The sequence below is a fragment of the Chiloscyllium punctatum genome, chromosome 12 (assembly GCF_047496795.1).
Source record: "Chiloscyllium punctatum isolate Juve2018m chromosome 12, sChiPun1.3, whole genome shotgun sequence".
NCBI lineage: Eukaryota > Metazoa > Chordata > Chondrichthyes > Orectolobiformes > Hemiscylliidae > Chiloscyllium > Chiloscyllium punctatum.
This window is the reverse complement of record NC_092750.1, coordinates 27,558,131-27,575,235: the sequence shown is the minus strand read 5'-3', so window position 1 is coordinate 27,575,235 and position 17,105 is coordinate 27,558,131. Positions and strand designations below refer to the sequence as shown.

General features: G+C 42.0%; 1 protein-coding gene across 1 annotated transcript in view; it reads right to left on the bottom strand.

The window, feature by feature from the left end:
• syn2b (synapsin IIb) overlaps window positions 1-17,105 on the bottom strand; it is a 402,961-nt gene that overhangs the window by 54,433 nt on the left and 331,423 nt on the right. Inside the window, exon 8 of the mRNA XM_072582178.1 lies at window positions 14,053-14,127. Coding sequence (XP_072438279.1) covers window positions 14,053-14,127 — 75 coding nt within the window. The remainder of the gene's footprint in view (window positions 1-14,052; window positions 14,128-17,105) is intronic.

The following is a 17,105-nucleotide window of genomic DNA, read 5'->3' as shown; positions in this document are numbered from 1 at the left end:
TTTAGTTTTGTCAGAATTGTCATTGTTTATAATTCCTCACGTTGGTCTATAGGCCAGCAGGTTGTGGGAAGCCGGAAGAAATTGTGATTGAAATTACTTTATCCTCCCCATTCTTGAAACTGTCTGCAAATTTAGTCGAAAGTGAGGACTGCAGATGCTGGAGGTCAGAGTTGAAGAGTGTGGTGCTGGAAAAGCAGCCGGTCAGGCAGCATCTGAGGAGCAGGAGAGTCAACTTTTCAAGCATAAGCTCTTCATCAGGAATGAGGGGGTAGCCCGAAGGGGCTGAGAGTAAACGGGAGGGGTTGGGGCTGGGGAGAAGGTAGCGGGGAATGCGATAGGCAAGGAGATGTGGCTGTGGTAATGGGTCTGCTTCAGGATGTGGCTGAAAAGCTTCAAGGCAGAGGAGGTGACCAAGTGGTGCAGTGAGAAAGAAACTCACTGAGATCCTTGTAGAGGGAGGAGGAGAACTTCTTCAAGGTAAGCATCCTTGGAACAGGCTTCGCAGTAAGTTTATAAAACTAGGAGAAAATGAGGACTGCAGATGCTGGAGATCAGAGTCAAAAAGTGTGGTGCTGGAAAAGCACAGCAGGCCAGGCAGCATCCAAGGAGCAGGCCAATCGATGTTTCGAGCATAAGCCATTCATCAGGAATGGGGGGTGGCCCAAAGGGGCTGAGAGATAAATGAGAGGGGGGGGGTGGAGCTGGAGGGAAGATAGTGATAGTGATAGGTCAGAGTTGCGGGTGGAGTGGATAGGTGGGAAGGAAGATGGACAGGTAGGACAGTTCAAGACGGCAGTGCCGCGTTGGAGGGTTGGATCTGGGATTAAGTGGGCGGAGGGGAGATGAGGAAACTGAGGAAATCCACATTGATTCTTTTGGTTGGAGGGTCCCAACGAGGAATATGAGGTGATCCCCCTCATTTATTCTGTCACTGTTGGAATATTGCATGCAATTCTGATCTCGTTCCTATCGGAAAGATGTTGTGAAACTTGAAAGGATTCAGAAAAGATTTACAAAGATGTTGCCAAGGTTGGAGGATTTGAGCTACAGGGAGAGGCTGAACAGGCTGGGGCTGTTTTCCCTGGAGCGTCGGAGGCTGAGGGGTGACCTTATAGAGGTTTACAAAATTATGAGGGGCATGGATAGGGTAAATAGGCAAAGTCTTTTTCGTGGGGTCGGGGAGTCCAGAACTAGAGGGCATAGGTTTAGGGTGAGAGGGGAAAGATATAAAAGAGACCTACGGGGCAGCTTTTTCACACAGAGAGTGGTATGTGTATGGAACGAGCTGCCAGAGGATGTGGTGGAAGCTGGTACAATTGCAACAGTTAAGAGGTATTTTGATGGGTATATGAATAGGAAGAGTTTGGAGAGATATGGGTCGGGTGCTGGCAGGTGGGACTAGATTGGGTTGGGATATCTGGTCGGCATGGACAGGTTGGACCGAAGGGTCTGTTTCCATGCTGTACATCTCTATGACTCTAAAACAATGAAACTACCTGAATACTAGGGCTTTGTTGAGACACAAAAATAGAATATGTAGAAATTCATAATCTGTGAATGAAATATTTTACCAACTCCTGATACTGCAATGTGGACAGGTAATTAGAGTTAACAACCTGTAACTAAAAAGCTTACTCAAGGTCTCTATCACAACGGCTGGTACAGGAAGTGAGATTTAACTCACAAGATTTGTTTTCTTATCCTTCAAATTAACGGTGTCTAAAACTAAATCTTTAATATGCCCAATTTATTACTACAAAAAGTCAATTGTGTCTAAATATCTAAAATATTTAAATGTTTGTTCCTCTAGAGCAAACTGTTCCAACAAATAAATTATTTAAACTCTGATTGAAGTCAACCCAGATGAAAGTTAATGTCAACACTTTTACAAATAGTGTATGGATAATGCCCAACAGTCACATGGACTAGTAATTCCCAGAACCAGGAAATACTCCAGGGTTTGAATCCCACTTGAGCAGAAGGGTTATTTACAAAGGGTCTTTTAAGTGTTGCTTAAATAAATTACGTTGCTTTGACTTACATAACAGATGGAATTGAAAGAATAATAATGACCATGAAATTATTGTCTATTGCCGTAAATATTCATTTGGTTCACTCATGCCATTTAGGAATGAAAAATACATCTTTACTGGTGTGGCCTACAGGTCACTCTAGATGCACAGCAACTTAACTGCTCTCTGAAATGGCCCCATGCCACTCACTTGAATCAAACTGTTATAAAATCTCAAAGAAATGAAACTGGACGGATCGGTTGATATTGATCTAGGTACTGAAAGTGACAACAGTAAACTCAACCCTGTCATTCTCCTCACTGACATCTGGGGGCTTGTGCCAAAACAGGACAGCTACCTCTTCGACTAGATTAGAGTGGTACTGGAAAAACACAGAAGGTCAGGCAGCATCCAAGGAGCAGGAAAATCGACATTTTGGGCAAAAGCCCTTCATCAGTCATTCCGGATCTGGGCATCTTTGACTGCACATGTCATTAGAGAATTAAAACACGGGCTAAAAGTATTCATCAATGGAAAAAGCCATCTCTGCATTAAAAGTTCAAGTGGTCTCTGATTGCAGAAACTGGAGCTGAGAACAAGACCCAAGCATTGTCAGTATGTATTTATCCAGGGGAATCTATCCCACCCTGCGCTCACCTCAATATTTAGTCCTTCCAGACATAGAAGGATTGCTGCTATAGGACAAGACATGCGCCTCCCTCATTGTAATGGTGACCTTGCTACATAGAGAGGTCTACAACTGGGGGACATTGTTTGACTTAATATGAGCTGAAATTCCCTGGAAGGTTCCAGTGAAATTACCTCCATAAGACCTAAGTTGTTCTAATGAAGGAGCTAATTTATGACAGGTTACATCATTTCTACTGCATGTCAAAGCAATGTAATTTATTTAACTGATATTTGAATAACACACACATGAATTTCCTGGATTCACATAAATAATGCATTAGTGCAGATTTGTATAACTCTTTTCTCTTGTCTTACTTCTCTTCTCATCTTATCCTAACACATTATTCCTCTTTTTGGGCATGGGCTGAACTTGGCATTGTAAGTGAGAGATGGGTTTAAAATGATGCTCCTTGGGACAGGGATTGTGGTAGACTTCTCCTTTTCTCTTCCAGTTCCTTTCCCATTCTGATCTTCCAGTTACATTTTGCCAGTACTTTTAGGGGAAGTGTTGCTCAAGAACTGACGGATATGTTGATTTTTGCTGGAGAGGAGCTGGAGCAAGATGATTAGCAAGCTGCCTAGCAGGAGAAAAGAGATAGTGACACGAGTGCTGGTCAGTGTAATTTACACCTCACTACTGCTTTTTGTCATTTATATATGTGATTTGGATATGAACAAAGGAAGTATGGTTAGTAAGTTTGCAGATGACGTCAAAATTGGAGGTGTAGTAGACAGGTAGGAAGGCTATCTCTGAGTATAATGGAATCTTGATCAGATGGGCTGAGGAGTGGCAGATGGAGTTTAATTTAGATAAATGTGAGGTGCTGCGTTTTGGAAAGGTGAATGAGGGCAGAACTTATGCACTTAATAGTAAAGTCCTGGGAAGTGTTGTTGAACAAAGAGACCTTGGTGTGCAGGTTCATAATTCCTTGAAAATAGAGTCACAGGTGGCCAGCATACTGAAGAAGACGTTTGGTATGCTTGTCTTTTTTGGTCAGTGCAGTGAGTATAAGAGTTTTGAGATCATGTTGCGGCTGTACAAGACATTGGTTAGGCTACTTTTGGAATACTGCGTTCAATTCTGGTTTCCCTGCTATAGGAAAGATGTTGTGAAATTTAAAAGGGTGCAGAAAAGATTTGCAAGGAAGTTGCCAGGGTTGGAGAGTTTGAGCTATATGGAGAGGTTGAATAGGCTAGGGCTATTTTCCCTGGAGCGTTGGAGGCTGAGGGGTGGCCTTATAGAAGTTTATAAAATCACGAGGGCATAGGTAGGGTGAAGATCCAAGGGTAGTGGAGTCCAAAGCTAGAGAGCATAGGTTTAGGGTGAGAGGGGAAAGATTTAAAAGGGCTCTAAGGAGCAACTTTTTCACTCAAAGAATGGTGTGTGTATGGAATGAACTACCTGAGGAAGTGGTGGAGGCTGATACAATTACAACATTTAAAAGGCATCTGGATGGGTATACAAACAGAATGGGTTTACAGGGATTTGGTCCAAATGTTGGCCGGTGGGACGAGATTAATTTAGGATATTTGGTCAGCATGGATGAAGTCGACTGAAGGGTCTGTTTCAATGCTGTACGGTTCCATGACTCTGAAGAGAGAAAGGCTTCCTGTATTCTATTTTTTAGTTCAATTCAATGTGAATTAGAATGCATTTTAGTAGTAAAAAAGGGATAAGTGGATTCTAGGTCCTCACCTCCAAGCCAGAAGCTCCAGGTATTTTTCCACCTCAAAGCTTCAATGCCAAGAAAGAATGTGTTCAAATGCATTGAGTATCAACATTTAGGTGTATAGCATTAGAAGGTGGCATGAGCAGGAAAGTCAGTCATGCAATGGAAACAAATTGGATCTTGTACCATCACTATCCATTGCTCCAGTGTACAACATGAATGTTAAAGTGCATGTTGCTCCAGTAACTCAGACACCTTGGGGGTGTGCCAGTTTGCTAAGTTGGTTGGACAATTGGTGTGGAGCAGATTGGTGTCAATAGTAGAAGATTTGATCCCTGTTCCAGCTGGGGGGAGATCTGGCACCTGCGTCCTTGCCTAATCTGTGGAGGAGATCTTGGCATTGTAGATCAGAAGGTGCTAATGGGGAGAAATGGAAAAGGAAGAGGAAAAGAGTGTGGAATTTAATGCTCTGTGGTAGGGGTGGTTGACGGTGGTGGGCCTTTCAATTAGGCTGGTGGATTCAGGGTTTATAATGCGTCCAATCAAATTTTCAGCAGGTGGGTGCATGTGACCTTCCAGTCCAGAGGCAAATTGAGACTCCTATTTAACCACTTAAGGCTCTTACCAGGCCGCTGCTGGAGGAGAACATGCTACTTAGTCAGACCACTGAACAAACCCTGTTGGATTTACAGGTGGTCTCATGAGGGGTGGGTGTGCGGATCAAGGAACCTGATATCCCTACATCGGGGAGATGAGTGGGGGGTCTATGCAAAGCCATCAGTGATTCCTCCTGAAGACTTGAGTATAATACTGGCAATGGACATTGCTCCTGGTGGCTACTAGATATTTGTTGGTTTCCAATTGACTGTGACTTCTCAGAGGTTGAATTTCTGCCATGTCCAGGGATTAGTTCAACTCAAGCAAATGCCAGATTGTCTTGGAATGGAGAAGTGAAATGTAGGATTCCCACCAGTGTTCCAGTCAATTGGCAAAATCCCTATTGCCAACCACCTAAGAAGGCAAACTGTTGAATGGAGCTGAAAATCCTGCTTGTTCAGCGGATTTAACTGCTACCACCTTCTAATGTGAGAACTTAAGTTGAAAGGGATGCACTTCAGAGTCAGTGACACTGAGCTCAAACCCTCTTTCAACTCATCCTTTGTTTGTATCTCGGAACATTGATTTTGCAACCAGTTACATTTTCAGATAAAATTTAATTTAGCCAGCTGCAACACCTGGAATGTTAAATGCATCACTGACAGCTACAGGCACTGACCAATTTTAAAAATATAATTGAATTAAGAAATTGGAAAAACCTAATCCGAAGCAATCACAGTTTGGGATAATTGCTTGAGAGCACTATTACGTAAAACAGCAATGATTAAATATGATGTTCTTTCATGGTTTCAGTTATTTGAACATACAGCTGTAGAAAGAACTCAGAATACCTATTTGGATGTGCTTTGGGGTAAACATTATCTGAACAATTTCTCAATTTAAACTCTTTATCCATGCTCCCCAACACAGAGTGTGAGTGTGATATCTTATTAGCAGCTTGGGGATTTTCAGGTGTTCTGGTTTCTATATAGTCTTACAAAAAATACTGTTTTTGAAATTTTTAAACTTCTGTCAAGAACATTATTGGCAAAATTAAATTACAGCCTTGTCTAGTTCAACCAAGAGGTTGATTATAAATGTATCATTATAATGAATTTAAACAATTATGTCCCTTTCCTTTTATCATGCTGGCCATCTGTCAGTCTGCTCCATCTGACATTTTGTCTGCTCTCATCCAATGTCACGGGTAATGTAAAATCTTAATGTCCTCAGAGCTCTCGCCAGAATGTGACTGCCAGGAGTTTGCCATACTACCACCAGAAATGCAACAGAAATGTAAACAGGGTTTCTGTAGCACTTCTGGCAAGGTACAACAGAAAATCTGAGGAAATTCAGCACCGGTTTTTCAAATTATGACTTCAGCAATGTCAGTGGCCCGGCTAGTGGACTTTCCTGGCTCAGGAAAGCAAGGTTGATGGTGGATGGATGCTAGGGCTGGGAATGATGCCAGGAAAGTAGCAGAGGAATGTGTTGAGATGACTCCACAATGCATTCCCGATTCCTGGAGGCCTACTAAGGGTGAACTTGGAACAAGATTAGCTGCCTGCTCTGTGAAGGCACTACACGAATCCTTTCAATTAGATTAGATTACTTACAGTGTGGAAACAGGCCCTTCGGCCCAACAAGTCCACACGGCCCCGCCGAAGCGCAACCCACCCATACCCCTACATCTACCCCTTACCTAACACTACGGGCAATTTAGCATGGCCAATTCACCTAACCTGCACATCTTTGGACTGTGGGAGGAAACCGGAGCACCCGGAGGAAACCCACACAGACACAGGGAGAATGTGCAAACTCCACACAAAGCTCCATTTCGGGAATATTTTGAGTCAATGCTGATGTTTTACTAAGATTCAAAACAAGCCTGTCCCCATCATTTCTTGAGACGCCATGCTCAATTAAGATAGCTTTCTGGTGACAGGTCGGGGGTCATTTGGGGAGGCTCCAGTTCACAAAGACAGAGCCATATGGATGAAAAACTACTTCCTCAGTAGTGACTAGGCTTATGGAAGAGTTTTGCCTTCTCTTCACTGCCCCTAAGGGCTCTGAGAGCCTTCAGTGCAATGGCTGGTGAGGATGCCTCCATCTGATTGACCTACGGCATCAAAAAGCCAGCTGCCATTCTGAGTATGTGGAGACAGCCAGCTGTGAGTCTACTTTCTGGAAGTTTGCTCTCTTAATCGCAATAGCAGAAAATGCAACCCACACTTGGTACCAACCTCAGGATTTTAAAAAAAATCATTTGTGGGGTATGGACATTGCCAGCCGGGCCAGCATTTATTGCCCAGTTGTCTTTGAGAGGTCTTGGTGAGCAGCTCTCTTGAACCGTTGCAGTCCTTTTAGTGTAGGGACATCACAATTCCATTAGGGAAGGACATCTTGGCTTTGACCTAGTGACAATGAAGAACTGCAATATAACTTTTCAAACAGGATGACAGCTTGAAAGGAAACTTACAGATGGTGTTCCCAAGTATCCACTGCCCTTGTCTTTCTCAATGAAAATAGTTGTGGATTTTGAAGGTAGTGTGTAGGAAGCCTTGAGTTTTTTTTTGTGAATAGGGCATACCTAGCAATTTTCTACATTGCTGGCTAGATGCCAGTGTTGTAACTGTATTGGAACAGCTTGACTAGGGTCACTGCAAGTTCTGGAGCATGCAATTATTGCCACAATGCTGCCAGTGCCCATAGCCTTAGCAATACTTGGTGCCTTCAGCTATTTCTTGATATTATGTGGAGTGAACTGAATTGGCTTAAGACTGGTGTCAGTGACGCTGGGCACCTATGGAAGAGGCTGAGTTGGATCAGTCACTTGAAACTTCTGACTGAAGATTGTTGTAAATGCTTCAGCCTTATCTTGTGCCCAGTTGGATTGTGATACATTTAAAAGCTTATGGCTGCAAATGTGAAACATTTCTTGAGCTGAGAAGCCATAGAAAGCAAAATTCAAAAGGAAAAGAAGGCCCTGCATATATGTTGAAAACCTGAAACAAAAACAAAAGTCTCGATAACACGCATTGGATCCACCTGGATTTTTTGAAAGAGAAAAGGTACATTAACACTTTGGGTGTGTAGCATTTATAGAATTGGACACTAAAACAGAAGTGAGTCCATTAATAGGACCAAACAAAAGGTGGAAACATATGGGCATTGATGGAGTTGGCATAAGAACACAATAAATATGAGCAGGAGTAGGCCATACGGCCACATTAATTCTGGCACATATCTCTGACATGTCTATTTTTATTACACACTTCCAATTTTGTTTTGTTTCTTCCATTGCCTTGATGTTTTGAGCATATTTTTCCTTTATTATTTCTCCTCCTCATTTAACTGATTAAAAATAAAGCTGCAGAAAATCATCTTGTTAACTGAAAGAATCTTTGAAGAATGCAAAGGATATGAAAGTGAAATACTAATCATAAATCTGTGGGTAACATTAGCTGGTGCTGTCAAGTGCTGAATTCAAATTCAGAAGCTAATTGCTCATGTTAGGTTTTAAAACATTTTCTTCTCTAACAAAGTTTTTCCATTTGACTCTTTGCCATTGGAGTTTTACTGATTTGTTAGCTTAGGAGTATTTTCGTTTAAGTATATCAAATGTGGCAGCTTGGCTCCACTGCAGGAATAATAATGAAGCTACTATGAACAATTCCTCAGATAACCAATAATTCAGCAATGTACAATCTTATTGTAAAATGCGAATGCTCATAACATTTACAGAACAGCCTACATTCAGAAATTCCAAAGTCCTTTCAGTGCTAACGTGTTAATAGGTAATAAGTATACCGTTTTGGATACTGCTGGTAGGGACAGCCTACCAGGGGAAAGCCATAGTTGTCCGGTCTCTGACACTGAGCCTGGCACTGTGGCTCAGAAGGGAAGGGGGATAATAGAAAAGTGCTAGTGGTAGGTGACTCAATAGTTAGACGGATTGACAGTAGATTTTGTGGTCAGGAACAGGACTCCCGGAAGGTATGTTGCATCCCTGGTGCCAGGGTCCGGGATATCGCCGATCGAGTTTGCAGGATTCTGAAGGGGGAGGGTGAGCAGCCAGAAATCGTACTACATATTGGCACCAATGATATAGCCAGGAAAGGGATTGAGGATCTGAAAAGTGACTACAGAGAGTTAGGCTGGAAGCTGAAGAGCAGGACGAGTAGAGTAGTGATCTCAGGTTTGCTACCAGTGCCACGAGATAGTGAGATGAGGAACAGTCAGCGAATGCAGTTTAACACGTGGCTACAAAGCTGGTGCAGGAGGGAGGGCTTCAGATACCTTGACCATTGGGATACCTTCTGGGGAAGGTGGGACCTGTACATGAAGGAAGGGTTGCAGCTGAACGGGAGGGACACAAATGTCTTGGGTGGGAGATTTGCTCGTGTGATTCGGGAGGATTTAAACTAGTTGGCAGGGGGTTGGGAATCAGAGCCACATGTCTGAGAGGGGGTCAATTGCAGGCGGGACAGGGATAGGGTATATTGAATCTATCAGGAAGGTTTCTCACGCGATGAAACAAAGGGATCAGTTAAAGTGTGTCTGCTTTAATGCAAGGAGTGTCAGAAATAAGAGTGACGAACTTAGAACATGGATCAGTACTTGGGGCTACGATCATGTGGCCGTAACAGAGACGTGGGTTTCACAAAGGCAGGAATGGTTGCTAGATGTTCCAGGGTTTAGAACATTTAAAAAGAATAGGGAGGGTGGAAAAATAGGAGGGGGTGAAGAATTGCTAGTCAGAGAGTGCATCACAGCTACAGAAGTGAAGGCTGTTGAGGAAGATTTGTCTATGAGTCAGTATGGGTGGAAGTTAGAAACAACAAGGGAACAGCCACCTCATTGGGGGTTTTCTACAGACCACCTAATAGCAGTAGAGAGATTGAAGATCTCATAGGCAAGCAGATTCTGGAAAAATGCATAAGTAGCAGGGTTGTTGTTATGGGTGATTTCAACTTTCCCAAAGTGCAGATGGTTTGGATGGAGCCGTTTTTGTCAGGTGTGCTCAGGAGGGTTTCCTTACTCAGTATGTAGACAGACTGACGAGAGGAGAGCCATTTTGAATTTGGTGCTCTGCAATGAGTCAGTACAGATGTCAGATCTTGTGGTGGGAAAGTGATCACAACTGCCTCACATTTAGCATAGCCTTGGAGAGTGAAAGGAGCAGTTACTGAGGGAAGATATTTAATTGGGGAAAAGGAAATTATGACGCTATCAGACAGGAGTTGGGAAGTATAGACTGGGAGCAATTGTTCCACAGAAAGGGCACAGCAGATATGTGGAGACTGTTTAAGGTGCAGTTGTTGCGAGTGATGCATAAATTTGTTCCTCTGAGACAGGCAAGAAGGGGTAAGATTAAGGAACCTTGGACGACGTGAACAGAGGAACTTCTCATCAAACAGAAGAAGGCAGCTTACATAAGGTGGAGGAAGCAAGGATCTAGCATACCTTTAGAGGATTACAGGCTTGCTAGAAAGGAGCTCACAATTGGACTGAGGAGAGTGAGGTGGAGGTGTGAAAAAGGCTTGGCAAGATGGATTAGGGAGAACTCAAAGGCATTTTACTCATACATGAGGAATAAGAGAATGATCAGGGAGAAGGTAGGGCCAATCAGGAATAGTGGAGGGAACTTGTGCGTGGAGTCTGAGCAGATAGGGGATGCCTAAATGAGTTTTTTGCTTCAGTTTTCACCAAGGAAGGGGAACTTGTTGTAAATGAAAACTTAGAGGAGCTGGGATACTGTCTTGACCAGATCAAGATTGATGAAGTTGATGTGTGAGAAATTGTGGAAAACATTAAGATTGATAAGTCTCCAGGGCCAGACCAGATTTATCCTCGGCTGCTCCGGGAAGCAAGAAAGGAGGTTGCTAAGCCGCTGGCAAGGATATTTGCCTCCTCACTCTCCACGGGAGTTGTACCGGAGGGTTGAAGGGAGGCAAATGTTGTTCCTCTTTTCAAGAAGGGTAATAGGGAAATCCCTGGCAATTACAGACCAGTCAGTCTTATGTCTGTGGTCAGCAAAGGTTTGGAAAGAATTCTGAGGGATAGGATTTATGACTATTTGGCAAAGCATAGTGTGATTAAAAGCAGTCATAACGGCTTTGTGAGGGGCAGGTCATGCCTCACAAATCTTATTGAGTTCTTTGAGGAGGTGTCAAGACAGGTCGACGATGGTCAAGCAGTGGATGTGGTGTATATGGACTTCAACAAGGCATTTGATAGGGTTCCCTGTGGTAGGCCCATTCATAAAGTCAGGAAGTATGGGATACAGGGAGATTTGGCTATCTGGATTCAGAATTGGCTGGCTGACAGAAGGCAAAGAGTGGTTGAAGATGGAAAGTATTCTGCCTGGAAGACAGTGTTGAGTGGGGTCCCGCAGGGCTCTGTTCTTGGGCCTCTGCTCTTTGTTGTTCTTATAAATGACTTGGATGAGGGGGTTGAGGGGTGGGTTAGTAAATTTGCAGATGACACAAAGCTTGGAGGTGTTGTCGATAGTATAGAGGGCTCTGCAAGCTGCACCGTGGCATAGACAGGATGCAGAGCTGGGCTGAGAAATGACAGATGGAGTTCAACCTGGATAAATGTGAAGTGATGCATTTTGGAAAGTCAAACATGAATGCTGAATATAGTATTAAAGGCAGGATTCTTGGCAGTGTGGAGGAACAGAGGGATCTGGGTATGCAAGTACACAGATCCCTCAAAGTTGCCACCCAAGTGGATAGGTTGTTAAGAAAGCATATGGTGTTTTGGCTTTCATTAACAGGGGGATCGAGATTAAGAGCCACGAGGTTTTGCTGCAGCTCTACAAGTCCCTGGTGAGACCACACTTGGAATATTGTGTCCAGTTCTGGTTGCCATACTATAGGAAAGATACAGAGGCTTTGGAGAGGGTGCAAAGAAGGTTTACCAGGATGCTGCCTGGACTGGAGGGCTTGCCTTCTGAAGAAAGGTTGAATAAGCTCGGACTTTTCTCTCTGGAGAGAAGGAGCAAGAGAGGAGACCTGATCGAGGTGTACAAAATAATGAGAGGAATAGATAGAATCAATAGCCAGAGACATTTCCCCAGGGCAGGATTAACTGGTACGAGAAGTCGTAGTTTGAAGATATTAGGAGGAAGGTATAAAGGAGATGTCAGAGGTAGGTTCTTTACGCAGAGAGTTGTGAATCCATGGAATGCATTGCCAGCTGTGGTGGTGGAAGCAGAGTCATTGGGGACATTTAAGCGACTGCTGGACATGCACATGGATAGCAGTGAGTTGAGGGGTGTGTAGGTTAAGTTACTGTATTTGACATTAGGATTAAATCTCGGCCTAACATCGTGGACCAAAGAGCCTGTTCTATGCTGTACTTTTCTATGTCCTATGTTCTAAGCCAATGAGAACATTCATAATGAAACATACTTCCCTAATCAAGAAGGTAACAATATTGACAAAAACTCAAACTTTTAAGAAAGAATTTCAATCTTATTTCTTATTTACTCCAAAATCTATTGTTTTGAATTGAATCACCTGCGATCTATTCAACAGGCAGCAGCCACACAATCAAGCTAATCTATATAGCAAGGAAACTTTTCTTTCTCCTTTAAAATAATACATTCCTGTGGTGTACAAAATGATGATTCATGCTAATATGCAGAATTTTCTCACTATTTTCAGAGCACTAATTGTGCCAGCATAGTGAGTAATTATAAGTGGAAGCTGTTACAGCCATATATCTGTTGTTGAAAATCTACCATTATAACATTCAATTGCACTTTCTGAGCCTTCCCATGATCTGCCTGTCATATTGTGACTATAATAAAATGATAGTCACTGAATCCAGTGCAGTAAAATTGGGTGGTTGCCTTTCAGTGAGAAAGCAGATGGAAGTGAGGACTGTACAATGCAATAGCTCAGTCCCTTGTTTGATATGCATGTCTGCAACACTTTAGCTGATATTGTAGTTCATATGGAAATAACCAACAGCTTGGCAGTGTGCAGTGATGATGTGGATAACACTGTCCTCCTTATGTTCTAACTTGTTTGTGGGTGCTCTTGCTCGAGATGGCAAAGCTCTGAATTTGGTTATTAGCTGATCCAGGGCAATCTGCTAGGCATACTATTAGTTCTACAAATATAGTGTTTTCCAATCTCCTATTAACTTATTCTACCTTGGCCATGAAACATTGCATATGAGACAATTTAAAAACAACATACTTAAAGAGTGAAGAAGAAGATGCTGCGGAATAAAATGAACAAAACTGTACAATGAAAGCTGTACTAAAAAGAAAGCTGATCCAAATGGTGGGATATTGTGGAAATTACAAGGCTCATGCTGCTGGCTGGTGTACAAGCAAGAGCCCCTTGTTACTCTTTTCAGGAAGTTTTGTTCTAAGTTATTATACACACTTGTGATGGGGTTTCCTAGGGATTGAGGACTGCAGGATGGACGTCACACTGGCCAAGAGCTGTGACCAATTGAGTCAGCAGCTCTTCTGTACTCAGGAGTACCATTGAGGTGTGGCTGCTGCTGTGGCTGACGTGGGAGGAAGGCCATCAAAAAGCTCCCCCCTTCCCCAGAGTTAATCAGGATGGATGCAGGAAGCTGGTGGGTTCCTGTCTGCTGCTTTTCTGCCTAATAAAGTGCACCCACAACCCACCACCAAATTCACCATGGGGAGGAAATAAATTCTGTGCAAAGCCTTTGTTATTAAAGAAGAGCTTCTTTACTGTGGAAAACTGCATTGTGCTCTAATAAAATATCAAATTTGAAAGAACCATGTGGGTTATGTGAAGTACTCATCCAAGTATTTCTGTGTAAAATTTAGGACCTTAATAAAGTTGATACATGAAATAGGCATAAGCAAAAAACTAACATGTTAATACATCAACCCTCATCCTCTCGGAAGTGAGCAAAGGATCTGCATTTTTAACTTAAAGCATTTACTCTATTAGTATATCACACTATATTACTGGCCCCTCTATTCTCTAATGCTGATTAAGACATAATGCACATATATTCACAGCTTCATATTTGAATATATCAGAAAATACATTTGTAGGTCTATGTATCAGTGAAGCACCCACCTTTCAGTCATTGCAATCTGTTCGAGCATGGCTGACCCAGTATTTGTTTTCCAGTTTCCAGATATTGATGTTCTCCTGGAAAAGATAAACACAATACAGCTGGTGCATTCGGTTCCATTTCTTAGACTCTGTAGTTTGATATTTCAATATGACTTCAAAACATATTTAGCTATGATTTATATGCAATTGCCTATCATCACTAACGTTATTTTATGATGTGGAGATGACGATATCGGACTGGGGTGGACAAGGTCTGAAGTCACATGAAACCAGGTTATAGTTTAATAGTGCTTTCAGAGCACTGCTCCATCACCTGATGAAGGAGCAGTGCTCGGAAAGCTCATAATTTCAAATAAATCTGTTGACTTCTAACATTATTTTAACTCGTTCAAAAAAAATGAGACATTTTTATCTTCTTTTGAACAGGACCCTAACAGGGCAGCACAGTGGCTCACAGCACCAGGGACCCGGGTTTGATTCCAGCCTCAGGCTGTCTGTGTGGTGTGTGTACATTCCCCCAGGTTTCCTCACACAATAGGTGAATTGGCCATGCTAAATTGCCCATAGTGTTCAGAGATGTGTAGGTTAGGTGCATTAGTCAGGGGTAAATAAGGGATAATAGGCTAGGGGAATGGGTCTGGGTGAGTTACTCTTTAGAGGGTCGGTGTGGACTTGTTGGGCCGAAGGGTCTTAATCTATGATTCTACTATGTTGGATGAGACTAAGGAAAATTAAGTATATTGCTGCTTGTTTTACTTGTCTACATCCAAATGTAAGTGAGCCTCTGTTCAGTTTCATACGCAGCTTGAAGTAATCACTTCAATGCTACATTTGCTTACTATTTACTAATCATCTTCATTTTCAATCATCATGAATACACTATTTTTTTTTCATTTTTCAGCAGATCTTGTAAATCCGTATGGTTTCAAAAATAGGCAATTGATTCAATAGTCATTCAATAGTGTGGCAAAGCAATATGATTAGTAAATACATGTTTTCTGTCTGAATATGTATTAAAAGTTTTTGTTAAAATAAAAGTGTAGCTCCTCTTAAATTTTGCACCTACATTTTAAAAACTCCTTTTAAGAGATATTCCTGATTTATGACTTAATTGTTGAAAACTGCTTCCTTTAGCTTGTTTTTGTTTCAGATTTAAAAGTTCTAGTAATGGAAAACATCATGGACTGAGCTGGTCATAGGTATTGAGTGGAAACAATTTCCAAAGTGGGCATTTGACAAGGTTGGAAATTCAGTTGTGAGTAGGGTTAAATAGTGAGTACTAATTTAAAACATCTTGTGCATTTTCTCCCTTTTCAACCTGACGTTAACGTTTAAATTTCTGCAGCTATAATAAATTGACAGTCAACTGACAGCATGTGATTATCTGTCATTATTAAGTAAGCCACTGTGTCGAATTGGGATAAAGTGCAACAAGGCAAATCGTGCTTAATCCTGACAATAGGTCATCGGTCTGAACCACAAAACGTTCTTCTTTTCTCCACTGTCTCAACTTTTCAGCATCTCTGGTATTTTCTGTTATTATTCTTGCTGAATGCTTTTAAGGCATAATAAATGATAACTTGAGCAAGTGTATATGCATGAAGATTGCCACATTTTGAATCAGTGAGCTCAAGGTTTAGAACATCAGGTGGAATTGGAAAAAAATCAATTTATTGAACTTGGAGGAAGGTGCTGAGAACTAGACTTTCAGTGGGTAGCCAGTGGATAGCTAGCAGTGATGGGAAAGATGGTTATCTACCCATAGATCTGATTGATGAGGGAGGTCAGGCTAGAGATCACCTTGAGAAAATTGCTCTAATTGACCTTCCTGTGGACATGTTGAGGTATCTGGGCAGGGCAATTAAATTATTATGGTAGCATCTGAGCATGGGAGGCAGTTTATGTCAGGAATGATTCACATTTCAGCTATAAAAACGGTGTTAACAGGAGATTAGGAAGTATGTGTAAGAGTAGAACTTGTTCGTGGATCACAATTTCCAGATTTCACAGTCCTGGTTACACTGAAATGACTACAGAAAACAAAAATCACAAATACCTATCCTGTGTACCACCAGCCTTAAAACGTTAACTCTGCTTTCTTGCACAGATGCTGTCATACCTGCTGATTTTCTCCAGCAATTTCTGTTGTGTTTTATAATAACGTGTTGTTATTTCAAGCAGGAATTGTTGTCCTTACTCACTTGTTGTGTTAATCATAGTTAATAAGTTCTATCAGCAAATAAATCCTTCCGTGCATGGAACATCTATACTCAACAACAAAACATGCAGCACAAGCTAACATACCAACCATAAGTAAACTGCATGGAAGGAATCTTTAACCATATTAAGTTAGCTTTATCAAGGAAAACAAGAATTGTGTTTTTTTTTCCAGGTCTAAATGCATCTTATATTAATTCAATCCAATATCCTCTAAGAAGAGCAAAAAACATTTGTTGTATTAGTCATTTATAGTCTTTGGTAATTTATATCATGTCTACAAATTATATCTGTCATAATTAGCATACTGCATGGAGGGGGTGCGGAGATGCAGGGGCACAGAGCTGTGATCTGTTGCGCGGTGTGCTGCTGCCTAGTCATAGATATTGAGTGGAAACAGTGTCCAAAGTGGACGCTTGACAAGGGTGGAAATTCAGTTGAGAGTAGGGTCAAATAATGGGTTAGTGGTGCTGGAAGAGCACAGCAGTTCAGGCAGCATCCAACGAGCAGCGAAATCGACATTTCGGGCAAAAGCCCTTCATCAGGAAAATAGTGGGTGCTAATTTAAAACATCTTGTGTATTTTCTACCATTTTTGCCTGACGTTAGCGCTTATATCTGCAGCCATAATGAATTGACAGCCAACAGACAGCATGTGATCATTTGTCATTATTAAGTAAGCTACTGTTTAGAATTGGGATAAAGTGCAACCAGGCAAATCGTGCTTAGTCCTGACAATAGGTAAGCAATCTGAACCACAAAATGTTCCACAAAATGGGGAACGGACATAGCAAGTGCTCACTCTCAATCCCATCAAAGTGAAGCAGCAGCAGGGAG